The 13,323-nt window shown below is 29.8% G+C and overlaps 5 protein-coding genes across 8 annotated transcripts; 1 reads left to right on the forward strand and 4 right to left on the reverse strand.

Moving 5' to 3' along the window:
* Positions 1-21: 21 nt before the first annotated feature.
* LOC124490746 (uncharacterized) lies at positions 22-1,378 on the reverse strand. The gene is made up of 2 exons (XM_075730697.1): positions 1,239-1,378; positions 22-1,175 (listed from the first exon to the last, which is right to left on the reverse strand). The coding sequence occupies exons 1-2, from the start codon at positions 1,316-1,318 to the stop codon at positions 158-160; spliced, it is 1,098 nt and encodes a 365-aa protein (XP_075586812.1). The 5' UTR covers positions 1,319-1,378; the 3' UTR covers positions 22-157.
* Positions 1,239-5,238, reverse strand: LOC142597297 (uncharacterized). Of its 4 annotated transcripts, none has more exons than XM_075730695.1 (5): positions 5,118-5,238; positions 4,385-5,056; positions 4,089-4,128; positions 2,620-4,016; positions 1,239-2,559 (listed from the first exon to the last, which is right to left on the reverse strand). In XM_075730695.1, the coding sequence occupies exons 4-5, from the start codon at positions 2,667-2,669 to the stop codon at positions 1,545-1,547; spliced, it is 1,065 nt and encodes a 354-aa protein (XP_075586810.1). In that variant the 5' UTR covers positions 2,670-4,016; positions 4,089-4,128; positions 4,385-5,056; positions 5,118-5,238; the 3' UTR covers positions 1,239-1,544. The 4 variants fall into 4 exon arrangements, with proteins under 4 accessions (XP_075586810.1, XP_075586811.1, XP_075586809.1 ...); XM_075730696.1 differs by lacking the exons at positions 4,385-5,056; positions 5,118-5,238 and adding an exon at positions 4,266-4,371 and having other exon boundaries at positions 1,500-1,568; positions 1,628-2,559; positions 4,089-4,197; XM_075730694.1 differs by lacking the exons at positions 1,239-2,559; positions 5,118-5,238 and having other exon boundaries at positions 2,693-4,016; positions 4,385-4,915.
* On the forward strand, positions 4,915-6,029 carry LOC124490748 (uncharacterized). Its single transcript, XM_047053298.2, has 2 exons — positions 4,915-5,721; positions 5,794-6,029. Exons 1-2 carry the CDS (start codon positions 4,915-4,917, stop codon positions 5,899-5,901), a joined length of 915 nt encoding a protein of 304 aa, XP_046909254.2. The 3' UTR covers positions 5,902-6,029.
* Positions 5,911-8,182, reverse strand: LOC124490745 (phosphatidylserine decarboxylase proenzyme, mitochondrial). Its single transcript, XM_047053295.2, has 3 exons — positions 7,283-8,182; positions 6,320-7,215; positions 5,911-6,251 (listed from the first exon to the last, which is right to left on the reverse strand). Exons 1-3 carry the CDS (start codon positions 7,734-7,736, stop codon positions 6,015-6,017), a joined length of 1,587 nt encoding a protein of 528 aa, XP_046909251.2. The 5' UTR covers positions 7,737-8,182; the 3' UTR covers positions 5,911-6,014.
* A 368-nt stretch (positions 8,183-8,550) lies between these two features.
* LOC124490749 (uncharacterized) lies at positions 8,551-13,277 on the reverse strand. The gene is made up of 3 exons (XM_047053299.2): positions 11,164-13,277; positions 9,393-10,814; positions 8,551-9,333 (listed from the first exon to the last, which is right to left on the reverse strand). The coding sequence occupies exons 1-3, from the start codon at positions 13,069-13,071 to the stop codon at positions 8,854-8,856; spliced, it is 3,810 nt and encodes a 1,269-aa protein (XP_046909255.2). The 5' UTR covers positions 13,072-13,277; the 3' UTR covers positions 8,551-8,853.
* Positions 13,278-13,323: the final 46 nt, after the last annotated feature.

Here is a 13,323-nt window from a genome sequence, read left to right on the forward strand (position 1 = left end):
AAAATAAATTTGTCCTATTCATAACAAACGTGTAATTCGAATTTATTATTGATTATAATAACTATGCAAAAATAGTTAGGTTTGAAGTGAAATGACAACAAAAATTATAATAAATAATAATGTATCTAACATAAATTTATAATCTAAACGACAAATATTAAATAAATTCATATGGAAAATCTTTTTCATACAAACGATAACATTCAATTAATCGTTGTTTATGGGAACAAAAAAATAATTGAATCGTTTTTGGTGTTGAACGATTATTCCGTTTACAATGATGAATATATTCATATTCCAATCGTTGTTTACACTGGCCACAACATTTGAATATATCATTTTTCAATGATAACATTTCATATATTTTTTCACTAAATATTCTTTCAATTTGATTATCCAGATAAATAAGATATGTTAAATAGAACCAAGTGAATAATGATGCTAATAAAGTGTGAAAAAAACTCCATCCAAGATCTTGGAACCACATTAACAATACAATCATATCCAATACAGAACTACATATAAATATCGTTATCATTGGTGATAGAAAATGGGATATTTTCCTGTTCATTTCAGCAATTTGACCAATTTTTCGAATGATTTTTTCAATATTTTCACATTCTCGTCTTGTATTAGTAGTAGTTGTTGTACGTAACATTTCGATAGTAGCAAATTTTACATAATTCAAAGTGAAACCGGGTATAAAAAATGATATACAAATATAATAATTGATGAAAAATTCAAATACAACTGTCCATTGGGTACGTTTTTTCTTCATATTCAATGAACCGGCAAATATAGTGAATTCTAAACAATATAGTACAATAATCAATACTATTGTGGACATTACTCGTAATGATTTTTGATGGCAACAATAAATTCGTTTAAAATGTATCGATGCCATTAAATGGCCAATAGATGGTCCAATGGTGAAGAATAATATTGGATTTATGAAAAGAAATACATCCAGATAATAATTTCCGAATAATGTCATGAAATTGTTTAAACTTTTTGGTGTTTTTTGTGCATTTTTCATAGCTTCATAATCCCAAAATGGCATAGCAACAAGACTATAATATAGATTTACGACAATATTAATCAGGATGTTGACCACGGTTCGAATTAAACATCTTCGATCATGATAATCGATCCGTTCCAATTGAATGCCAGTATTGCTAAAATTTATGGAAAGAAAAAATTCCAATCAAACTTTCAATCAATCAATGTTTTTTACTTGCCCAAATAATAAAAGAAACCATTTAAGCAGATGATTTTTTTGATTATTTTCATCCACAAAATAATTGTTGTATTGTAACATTATTTCGTTGTCTTTGATCGGAGATTATCTCTCACTAAAATGAACATTTTTTTCAAATCTTTCATTTCCATAAATGAAACAATAATGTTCTTTTAGATTGCACGAAAGTCATTTCAATTTATTCTCATTTCATTTTTTTCAATTATTGTTTCGATGACAACCAGAAAAAAAACAGCACGGTAGATGAAACAAAAAAAACCATCAAATCAATCAAATCGAATTCGAATCAATCATCATCGATTTCTTTTGTCTGTTGTATAATAACAATATAGCTTAATACAAATAATAAACATTCCAATATAAATTCACCATCAATACGGCAAAGATGATAAAGATTCAATGAAAATTCTTCATGATAAACATAATAAAATTCTTTAATTCGTATCGATTCCATACGTTCGATATTTTGTTGCCATACATTGGTCGTTGATGTCGATATATCCACCACATAATCATTTATAATTTGTTTGAATAAACGTTCGATTTGTATATCAAGATAAACAATATAAACAATATATTTGATTGCCATAATCAAATAGATTGAATTACGTAACCATGTGGTTAATCGATAAAATATGACCAATAAATCGATGATAAATATAAAGAAAAATGTAATCAATATTGGTGATAGAATTTGTGCAATCATTTGATTATAACAGGCAAGATTACGAAATTCTTGAAGAATTCGATATCGATTCTTGTAACGCCATTGACGTGAATATCTGGATATTTGATTCATCTGTTGATATGTTGCATATTTAACATAATGTAATAGAAACCATGGAAAATAAAATAGAATATTCAATTGATAAATAAATAATGTTTTACATAGAAAAATCCATTCAATTCCTTTTGTGATTATTTCTGGAATATGATCCATTAGATAAACCATAAATATAATGGCCGATACAGAACCAATGAATGCAATGAATACTTTGAATGATTCAAATCGATATTGATATATTAATTGAAATGATTTTTGTATGATTAAACGATTCAATCGTCGACATTCGTATGATAGATATAATGAAAACCATAATATTAAAATTGGAATATAAGTCAACGATAGGACACGCAAAAAGACAATAAGTGTAATTTTTTTCGGTTTAATTCGATGACTAAAATAATCGGTAAATTGATAGAATGAAATACTTGTCAGATTGATGGCAATATTAACAAGTAAATGCAAAATACTTTTCCAATCCATCCAATCGATTGGATGAATTTGAAACCCAATAGTTCTAAAAGATAAATTTAATATATTTTTTTGCAAAAAAAAAAATTGTCAAATCATCACTTACCCAAATGCAAATTTTATCCAATAAAGTAAATGATTTTTTGGTTTAGCCATTCTTTTTTTTTCGTTGTCGTCGTTCGATGGTTTGTTTGTTCGTAAATAACATGTATATAGGAAATGGTCACAATATCTTATCAAATTGTTTAAATTCTTCTATCAATCGATCGATTTATCATCAATGGGTCGAATATTCAAATGAAATATATGTAAATTATAAAGTTGGTAATGCCATAAAAATAATAATAACAATTATATTAAAATGAATATTCATCTGAAGTTTGTAACGATAATACTATATAGGCCAATAATGATAATGAATATAAAAGAAAAAATTTCTGATCAATTCTGAATAATTGATAAATATTGAGATGAAAATCGTCAACATAAACATCGAAAAATTCTTTGATACGCATTTGTTGTAGGAAAAATTTTTTCTGTTTCATTTTCAAATTCGTTTTTGCCAATAAAATATGTTTAGTAGAACGATAATTATCAGTATTGACGGGGAACATATTTTTCACATTTTTCCGATAAATTATTTGAATAATTTGTTGAAATATCATTTCATTTTGATCATTCAAATGAACAATGTAAATTAAAAATGGAAACATGACAATTAAATAGAAGATGAACATGAAAAATTCATTTTTATCTAGAAAATAATAAAACGTTCCAACCACATCGATAAATGTGCTGATAAAAAAAATTGATAATGGCATTGACAACAATTCGTTCGTATGGCGATTATTTCTAGCCAACAATTGTATTTCATTGAATAATTTTTTTCGTTTGCATTTTTGTTGTTTTTGATTTTGATTTTGATTTTGATCATCGGTTATTCGTAATGATAATGATGATGATGATGATAAATCGTCGTAAATCATTTTCAATCGTTTAAATGTTGCATGTTTCACATAAAAGACAACAATCCATGTGTAATAATAAATGAAATTTATATAAAACAATAAAAACAAAACTTTCATTATGATAAACCATGGTGTATTGAAAAAATCATCGATCAACATCATTGAAAGTGGCAAACAGAATAAGATATAAAGGGAACCAATAACGATGAAAACATTGATTGAATTTTGTTTATCATGATAAACAATTTCCAATGATTTTTCACGTAGTAATTGATTTATCCGTTTACAATTTCCAATAATAGTAGCAAAATGTATGATTGTGTAGACAATCACATTATAAGAATAAAGTTTTTGTAATACAATTAACAGAATTTTGATTTTAACACGTTTAATTGTTAAATCATTAGTCGAAGTTGCTGAATATAATTGACCAGTCAAAGCGGAATAGATGAATAGCAAATGCATTGAATAATTGTAACACATATTCAATGTGTTTTGCCATTGTTTTTTCCATTCAAATTGTATGATAATATTACTTTTGTTTCGTGTAATAAGAAATTATTTTCATTAATTATAAATTTCTATTCAAATCAAAAACAATAATTACCCGAAAAAGATGATCATCCATCGTAGAAGATAATTTTGTTCTTTTGGTTGTCGTTGTCGTTGTTGGTCATCCATTTTTTTTCATTTGTTTTCCACGACGATCATCGTTGCTTTAAGATTAAAATTGATATTAATATGGTGATATATAAAAAGCACAGAAATAGAGGATAATATTTACCGAAAATGTTGCCATCGGTTACACAATTAATTAATTGATTGAATGATGACATGTGTTATATAATTATCATAATATGAATATTGATTGATTGACAATTGAGAAAAACAAAAAACACTTACATTTTAAATGACTGTTTAATTCGAATCAATAATTAATTTTTATATATCATGAATTTCGAAATTCTTTCTTGTGGATCAATAATAATTTGAATTTTTTTTTCTTCTGTAAATAATTCATGGTGATGAACATTGAACCCAATCGATCAACGATCAACGAGAAAAAAATCTTTTTTTCACCAAAGTGTCATATACATCATGTTTCACTGTAATTTTATCATCAATATAAATCATCGGTTTCTTTTTTTCTACTGCTGCTGCTGATAATGACATTAATGATGATGATGATGATGATGATATCGAATGTTGAAGATGGATTTGCATCGTCATCGATTCATCTTTGTTTGTATGCAAATATTCATTTTTTCTTCATTTCGTCGTTTTTTTTTTCGTTTATCAAATGATTGAGTCATCAATTAATTTTTTTTTAGCTGTTGTTGGTGTTTTTTCTATTTTTTTTTCTTTCTAATTATAGAGAAAATTAACTTGTTGAAAAATCATTTTTTTCTTTTCAACCAAAAAAAAAAAAAAAAATGCCTCGAATTGAAAATTTTCTGGCCAAATTTTTTCCCACATCATCATCATCTGTTCATCAATCATTTACCAATAATGATGACGATGATGATCAAATAATTTTATTTGATAATAATCAATGCAGATCATCATCATCATCATCTAGTAAAATTATTGATTGTAAATTAAATTATAGAAAATTTCAAAATAATGATCAACATACCACATACAATGATGATTATGATTTATTAAACAATTGCAATGAAAACAATAAGAAAATCATTATTGTTGCCACTGATGTTGATGATAATAATGCAACAATAAAATCATCAACAATGATGACGACAATGAAAAAGGATAAAAATGATGATCTAATTGATTGGGAATATAGTTATTGTTCTCCAGAATTACCACCACCACCACCATCACCAGCATTAACAACAAAAACGACTACAATGGAATTGAATAATCCAGATGAACACCATCATCAGCAGACGCTTGTTCATCAATTAATGGACCAAAATAATAACGATAATACGAAACGATTTTCATGGTTAAATCCAATGATGATGTTTCGAACGCGAAAAGTATCGCCAATTAACAATGGTCATCATAATGTCCAGGATGGTGATGAGAAAATGTTTCAAATGAAAATTATACATCATTCATCGAATAATCGAATGAATAATAGTTGTTCATTACTATCGATGGTCGATAATAATTCGAATGATGATCAACAACGATATTTGATTTATCAAGTGGAAAACATGGATGAAACATTATGTAGTATTGCTGCTCAATTCAATGCAACGCCTTCACATATAAAGGTATGTATAATTTACCAAAATTTCAACATCAAAATCGATCCAATTTCCTAAACTTTATCGTCTCAACTATAGGCACTAAATCGTCTAACATCGAATCATGTGTTTGTTGGACAAAACCTGTTGATTCAAATGATGATGGATCATTCAAATTCAAAAACAACGACAACAACCACTACTTGAAAATTTGGATTTTTTTTTCAAAATTTATTTATTTATTTACATTGGAATTGAAATTAATTAAATTATATTATATATTTGTTTCACTAAAACAAAAAAAAACCTAATAAAAACCATCAATTGATATGTAATAATGGCTGGCCATAATGAATTTTTTGTTGAATCAACGAAATTATTTCATGTTGATTTATATCATTAAAACAGGTGGCAGGTGCTTCAAATATGACAACCATGGTTGATCCGAGATTAAATTCACCAAAAACTTCACCTTTTCGCTGTGGAATGGATTTTTTAAACAATTTTTCTTTACAATATAGCGTTGTTTCCATTTGAAAACGATTTGTTTGTAATTCCTGATTGATTGAAAACATGTTTGATGATTATTGATGACCGTATAAATAATCGGTAAACAAAAACTTACCGGATCCACAAAAACATTGATCGAACCAACATTCGTAGCACCAACAGCAGCCATAGCAAAAAAACCGAATTTCCAATGGCCAAAATATACGACACGTTCATTAATAGCAAACAGATTTGATATACGTTGGACAAATGACGGTCGAACACTCAACAGGTGGCCACTGAAATGTCGTCGTCGATTTATAATCCAATCGGTGGGTGAATGAAAACGATGATAATCACCGGGTGCTAAATATACGACACAAGCATAAAGACGTTTATTTGTTTGAATTTTTTCTGGCCGTAATGACCAATTTCGATTGAAACCGGAGTAATTTAAATTATTGGGTCCAAGAAAATTTTCAATTGAATAATGTATTCCTTTTACGTTTCCAATAAAACCGCCATCAATTGGTACCATTTCAAATTGTACAACGGTACCATCAGCTGGACTTACAATCAAAGCTTGGCGATCAATAGGTCTCAAACTTGGCATTAATTGGCGACGAAAAAATTCACTAAGATTTCGATATTCGTACAGATTTTTATTGGCCATTTCATCAAGATTACAGCCAAATATTCGTGAATACCAAATATAAAGTGGACGTCGTATGAATACCGGTAACGGAATTTGATTAAAATAGCCCCATAATCGTGATATGGAACGCCATGGTAATAATAACCATATGATTGAAATTGTTACTGTTTTCGAATGATCAATCCTTTGTGTAGATAATGATGCAGCTAAACGACCAGGATTTATGAATAGCTTTCCACGATGATCATTGTCGTCGTTGTCATCGGTTCTGATAATGATATGAATACGAAATAATTTTTCCAAAATTAATAATAAAATTACCGTTGCTATCAATAATGCACAACAAATACGATAACTTGTCAATTCAATAATGATTGCTAGGGATTGAAAAAAAATTTTTAACATTTTTAAAATTTTAAATTCATCATTATTATTCCAACTTACGATCAGATGATTGTCTTGTAATAAATGATTGCCAGATATTTATGAAATTTTCACTATAATTACATGACACCTGTTGATGATTATTATCGCCAGATTTTTGGGAGTTATTATTATCAAATCGTTGTTTAGACCATCGATATGTATAGAATATAATCATAAATGAAACTGCTGAAAATTTTAGCGCATTTTTTGCTTTACGTTTTTTTGTTGTTATTGATGATTTACTTTGTTTCATCATCATTTTCGTTGTTGCCGCTGTCGTTGTTGCTGTCGCTGTTTTTGTTATTGTTGGCGATGATGATGATTGATGATGATGAAAATCAAGCAAATGGTCATGTTCAATTTCATCGTCATCATCCTCGTCATCTTGATCACCATGATGATGATGATTGGAATCAATTAGTAACCTATCAGGCAGTGTTGACATAAATTTTTCCTTGACAATTTCCATCATTTTTGGCAGCCCAAATGATTAAATGACGGTGGGCGTTTATTTTTTGGACACAAAAATCAAATATCGAAAAACAGAAAAAAAAACAAAATACGAATAAATCAGAATACTGGTGATGATTGATTGAGTGGAAAAAAATTTGCCTTTGTTCCGCATGAAGTTTTTTCTTTCAAAAATATTTTCAAAAAATTTTCATTCAAAGAAAAAACCAGCAAAGACACAATTTACATTGTTGTGGTGTTTTTATATATACGCACACACTCGTTCAATCATCATCATCATCATCAACATCGGCATCCGACTATCTATCTCTCAAATCAAATCGATTCGATCAAAAAAAAATCAATAAACTACAGCTATACTGAATCATCTTTAAATGATGAAAAAAAAAATTTGACGAATCCATGAATACACACACACACACATAAAGCACGCGAAGCCTGAATGGTTGATAATGACAATTATGATTATATATGATATTTAAGGATGTTGTATAGCGTTGTTGTTGATCAAGGCGAGCAATCAACCAACCAAACCAAACCATATCAGCCATTCATTTCATTTTTATCCATATAAACTTGCACAAGACAATGACAATCATTGGCGCGATGAGTAGATGTAATGCAAAAAAAATTTTTTTTTTTTGTCAAAACAGCAGAAAAGTTTTTCCATTCATTCTGCTATTCGAGCAAATTTTTTTTTTAATTTCTTGGTTAAAAATGAATTTCACCAATGAATTACATCATTGCATCAATTTTAAATGTGACAAAAAAAACTTTGCCCACCGATGATTTATTTTTGTTGATAAGCAATCCAATTTTGATTGATTCAATTTATCATTTATTTTTTTTTTCATTTCATTTTGTATATATAAATAGATTATATACTATTTTACACAACCAAATACTCGTGATTGAAAAAAAAAATCAAAATGTTTTCATTTCAATGGAAAAATTCCATATTTTTATGAATGAAAATGTATAAATTTTAAACGCGTGCTACATTTACACTAGATACCAAAAAACAAAAATCAAGATGAAATCATTCAATTACCGGGAATGAAAGAGAAAAAAAACCCGATGTCACACGATGAAATTTTTATTTTTATTTTTTTCGTTTGTTAGAAAAATCTAGACTTTGATTTGGTTGCCATTTCGGGTGGATTTTCAATCAATAATTTTAGTTTAGCTTCAATTTTTTTATTCGATTTCTTATCATCATCTCCATCATCATTATTGACACGTTCTTCCGCGGTTGACGTCGACTTTGTCGATTGTTGACTTTGTTCTTTTGATTGTTCGACTTTACCCAATTTATAATCTTCACCATCATCTGATACGACTAAATGGATTTTAGCACCGCATCGAAGAAGACCATTTTCATGTGCATTAGCTAATTTATTTACAACACGCCGTTCAACTTCATATTTAATAGACCTTGCTCCATAATGAACATCATAACCATTGGCCAGAACACCAATGACATTTGAATCCCATGATAATTGTATTTGATGTCTTTCATTAGATCGTTTAGACCAGAGTTCTAATTCACGTAGTACCAATTTATGTAATTCAGACCGTGAAAATGGAAGGAAATATACCTAAATCGGATGGATTAAAATTGTAATTAATTCAGAAAAACAAATTCATTCATTCATACCATTTCATTGATACGACCAAGAAATTCATCACGTTTAAAATGTCGTTTAAGTATAGGTCGAATAAAACGATCTTTAAAATAGCGGCTAACTTCGACTTTTTCTAGATTTTTTGTTTCAGTTTCATTGATAATTTTACCACTATATTGAGCTTTTGATAATTCTTCGGTTTCACGTCGTAATTGGATACCATATTCGGCAATTTCATCACTTGCTAGATTCGATGTCATAATAAAAATGGCATCTTTACAATCGATAGTTTTGCCTTTACCATCGGTTAATCGTCCTTCATCGAATAGTTGTAACATTATCGTCAATACATCCGGATGTGCTTTTTCTACTTCATCAAACAATACTACGGCATTAGGACATTCACGTAACGCTTTGGTTAACTGGCCACCTTCATCATGTCCAACGTAACCAGGTGGTGAACCAATAAATTTTGATACTTCATGTTTTTCCTGATATTCACTCATATCGATACGAATGAATCCTTTCTGTTTGGATTTTTCACCATGCAAGTATTTTGCCACTTGTTTAGCCAATTCCGTTTTTCCTAAGCCAGAAGATCCAAGGAAAAGAAAAACTAATGGATGTTCTGAATCGACCCAACCATTTTCTTTACGACGAATGGTGGCCGCAACCGTTGCTATAGCACCTTCCTGGCCAACTATCACTTCCTTCAAACGTAGTTCCAGTGGAAATTTTCTTCTTTCATCGATTTTCAATTTTTCAATATAATCACCATATTCTTGCATATATTGTTGCATTACTGGTATAAATGAAATGATTTCGGCATCTTGATCGTCTAGATAATCAATTGGTTTATGTCCAAATTCATTTTCCAATTGTGGATTAGCTTTATATCGCATCAGGACTTTAATAGTCTCGATTGAACTAGAAAGACATGCATAATGAAGTGCAGTTGTACCAAGAAACGATACATTATTGGCAAGAATATCACTAAATTCACGCTCACGAATCAGAAGGACATCATAATAACGAAGACGATGTTCATGAGCAATTTGGCCGGCATTTGAAAATTCATCAATAACATCTGGATCAGCGCCAGCTTCCAGCAGTTGTTGAACAATTTCAGTTCGGCCAAGTATCGCTGCTAAATGCAACGGGGTCCAACCCAATGAATGACGTGTATTCACATAGAGGTTGCGATTTCCTTTCAATAATTTATCAATTTTCACACTATCATTTGCACGAATTGCATCGAATAATTCCAATTCTTCGATACTATTTGGTCGTAAACGTTTCTGATGATCATTCGAACGACATTCAGCCATTCGAATTTGTTTCAATTGATGTAATCCATATGCAGTGGCAGCTGCGGTTGCAGTGACAAAACCCGATGCCAATAAAATTCGAGGATTTATTCGTTGGATTGGAAAATTTAATGCAAAAGATTGTCGAGCAATTAATAATCGTGATGATGATGACGATGTAATAATCTGCTGGAAATTTTTCATCAAAAATCGATGACGGAATATTTGCCAATAGTTTCTCATTTTTTTCAAAAAAAACAACCACTTAGATTATAGAATGCGCATCAAAGAATAATTTTTTTTAATAACAATTATCACATGGTCGAAGTTATTTCATTTTTTATCATCAAAATTTTAAAAAAAAATTGGCCCTTTCATTAAATCAAAAATTGCATGTGAAAAAATTTTCTAAAAACACCTAATTGAATCTGTTGAGTGAAAATATGCCTTTTTCGTTCGTCAATGTAACGCCATCTATCGGTGTATATTACCAACACTCGAATTGAATTCTTTTTTGTGATTCCAATTTGTTGATTAAATTTTCAAAATAATCTTTGTGATCATTTGGTTCGATTGTTGTTAATTTTTCCCGAAATATATCAGTCAATGTTTCACGTACTAATTCTGGATATTGTTTCGATTTACCGGCAATCAATATGATTCCATTATTTTCAGTAAATAACCGATAAACTAGATCTCGTTGTTGCCATACGATATGCTGTACATAGACTTTATGATCAGGATTTTCACGTGAAAATGCTGGAAAAACTGTCAATAATTTTCGATCGATTAATGGTTGCCATTCATCATGTAAATAATAATCTTTATCCGAGAATCGACAACCAAAAAAGAGATAATTATGTCCAATATTTCTTTCGCAACGATCATGAATAAATGCACGAAATGGAGCAACACCAGTACCGGCTGCAATCATAATCAATGGTCGATCATTTTCATTTGGTAATCTAAATGTACTTGTACGTAGAAAAATATTCAAAGAAGATATGTTTGATTCTTGCCGTTGCATCCATGTTGTACATTGACCTAATCGTGGTTTTTTCAATCGTGTACGATATTCAACAACAGCATACAAAATTTGAATCGATTTTGGTTTACAAAGCGGTGAACTTGCGATTGAATATGAACGCCAAGCCATTGCCGGAATTAAATCAAATAGATAATCAAATGGTACATATGGTGTGGTATTGGGAAAATCAGTCATAACTTCTAAAATTGTACGTTTTGGACGATTAACATAATCATACAGTTCATCCAGATCGGCTCCCGCAGAAAATCGTTTCAATTTTTCACGTTCCAATGGATCACGACTAAATCGATAAAAAAGATCAAAAAATGATCTTTTCGGTATGGAATTTATATCCATATAACGTCGGATTATTTCACGTATGGTACATGGATTTCGCTGCTGGATTAAATGATGATAATATGATGATTGTGGTATCCAATATTGATGGTCATTCAATTTCAATCTAATCAATCTATCGGCTATTAATCGATTGCGACCACTTTTATTATCAACATCATCATCATCATCTTCATCAGAATTGAATAAATTTAAAAATAAATCAACTTGTTCCTGATGATTTTCTGGATAAACAACACAAACATCAGTCAATGAATATTGAATTGTTGAATCTAATTCTAATTCGATAAGACGAACATCTTGAAAATGATCCTCGGCAGTTATACGTCGATTTTCGAGAACACGTGCTTTGAATGGATTTAATTGGTCATATTTATGATTTTCATATCCGTTTTCCAACGCCAACGATAAACGAGAATCGTCGTCATCATCACCATGAACATTATCAAAAAATTCAATCACATTAATGCTTGGTTCAATAAGCGATTCATCGTCATCCGTTAATTTTGACAAGTTTGTTTCAGATATGATTAGCTGATAGAATTTTTGTAACCATGGATCAATCGTAAAGAATGGACCAAATTCATGTTGTTCATCACCCAAGACTAGATCAAGTAAATTTTTGGCACCCAATAATTTTAAACGTTTAAATAATTTTTTAGCCACAAAATTATATTTAGCATATGATGAATCACCCAGACCAATAACAGCGAATTGAAGATGATCAAGAGAATCGTTGGGAAGATCTTTACGCATCAGAAAACGCCAAAACAGTTTCATATTTAATGGTGCTTCACCAAGACCACTCGTTGAACAGATGATCAATATGAATTTTTCATCAGGTAAACATTTTATTGGATAATCATCACATGACATCACCTGTATCATCATTGTTTTTTGATGATCCGATCCATTCTTTTTTTGTAATCTTGATAATTGCCAAGCAATGATTTTGGATAAATCCTGAGAATTACCGGTTTCTGTACCGTAAAGAATTACGATTCGTTCGAATAATGGCATTTCGGTTGAAAACAGTTAATCGGGGCGTTTTTTTTATGGCAGCGACAAAAAATGAAATGAAAATTTGAAGAAAAATGATGATATTCAATATGATGATTATTTTTATGATGACACAGAAAAAAAAGTCAATAACGATGTGGTTTTTATCAACATGTGTGATTGATTGATTGATGCAAACGACGATTCTCCTCATAAAATAGCCAAACACAAAAAGAGCCAAAAATGAAAATTATTTCATTGACGATAGATGGC

The sequence above is a fragment of the Dermatophagoides farinae genome, chromosome 4 (assembly GCF_024713945.1).
Source record: "Dermatophagoides farinae isolate YC_2012a chromosome 4, ASM2471394v1, whole genome shotgun sequence".
NCBI classification, from domain to species: Eukaryota; Metazoa; Arthropoda; class Arachnida; order Sarcoptiformes; family Pyroglyphidae; genus Dermatophagoides; species Dermatophagoides farinae.

What these genes read in the sequence shown, in the direction of transcription:
- LOC142597297 (XM_075730693.1), bottom strand. Translation starts at nt 4,162, where the DNA reads ATGGATGACCAACAACGACAACGACAACCAAAAGAACAAAATTATCTT. An exon ending in TGGATGATCATCTTTTTCGG is followed by an intron (nt 4,017 to 4,088) that starts GTAATTATTGTT and finishes ACGAAACAAAAG; the next exon opens with TAATATTATCATACAATTTG.
- LOC124490749 (XM_047053299.2), bottom strand. Translation starts at nt 13,071, where the DNA reads ATGCCATTATTCGAACGAATCGTAATTCTTTACGGTACAGAAACCGGT. An exon ending in AAAAAAGAATTCAATTCGAG is followed by an intron (nt 10,815 to 11,163) that starts TGTTGGTAATAT and finishes TTATTAATTGCT; the next exon opens with CGACAATCTTTTGCATTAAA. An exon ending in TTGGTCGTATCAATGAAATG is followed by an intron (nt 9,334 to 9,392) that starts GTATGAATGAAT and finishes CATCCGATTTAG; the next exon opens with GTATATTTCCTTCCATTTTC.
- LOC124490745 (XM_047053295.2), bottom strand. Translation starts at nt 7,736, where the DNA reads ATGATGGAAATTGTCAAGGAAAAATTTATGTCAACACTGCCTGATAGG. An exon ending in TACAAGACAATCATCTGATC is followed by an intron (nt 7,216 to 7,282) that starts GTAAGTTGGAAT and finishes TTCAATCCCTAG; the next exon opens with CAATCATTATTGAATTGACA. An exon ending in TCAATGTTTTTGTGGATCCG is followed by an intron (nt 6,252 to 6,319) that starts GTAAGTTTTTGT and finishes TCAATCAATCAG; the next exon opens with GAATTACAAACAAATCGTTT.
- LOC124490748 (XM_047053298.2), top strand. Translation starts at nt 4,915, where the DNA reads ATGCCTCGAATTGAAAATTTTCTGGCCAAATTTTTTCCCACATCATCA. An exon ending in CAACGCCTTCACATATAAAG is followed by an intron (nt 5,722 to 5,793) that starts GTATGTATAATT and finishes TCTCAACTATAG; the next exon opens with GCACTAAATCGTCTAACATC.
- LOC124490746 (XM_075730697.1), bottom strand. Translation starts at nt 1,318, where the DNA reads ATGTTACAATACAACAATTATTTTGTGGATGAAAATAATCAAAAAAAT. An exon ending in TGGTTTCTTTTATTATTTGG is followed by an intron (nt 1,176 to 1,238) that starts GCAAGTAAAAAA and finishes CATAAATTTTAG; the next exon opens with CAATACTGGCATTCAATTGG.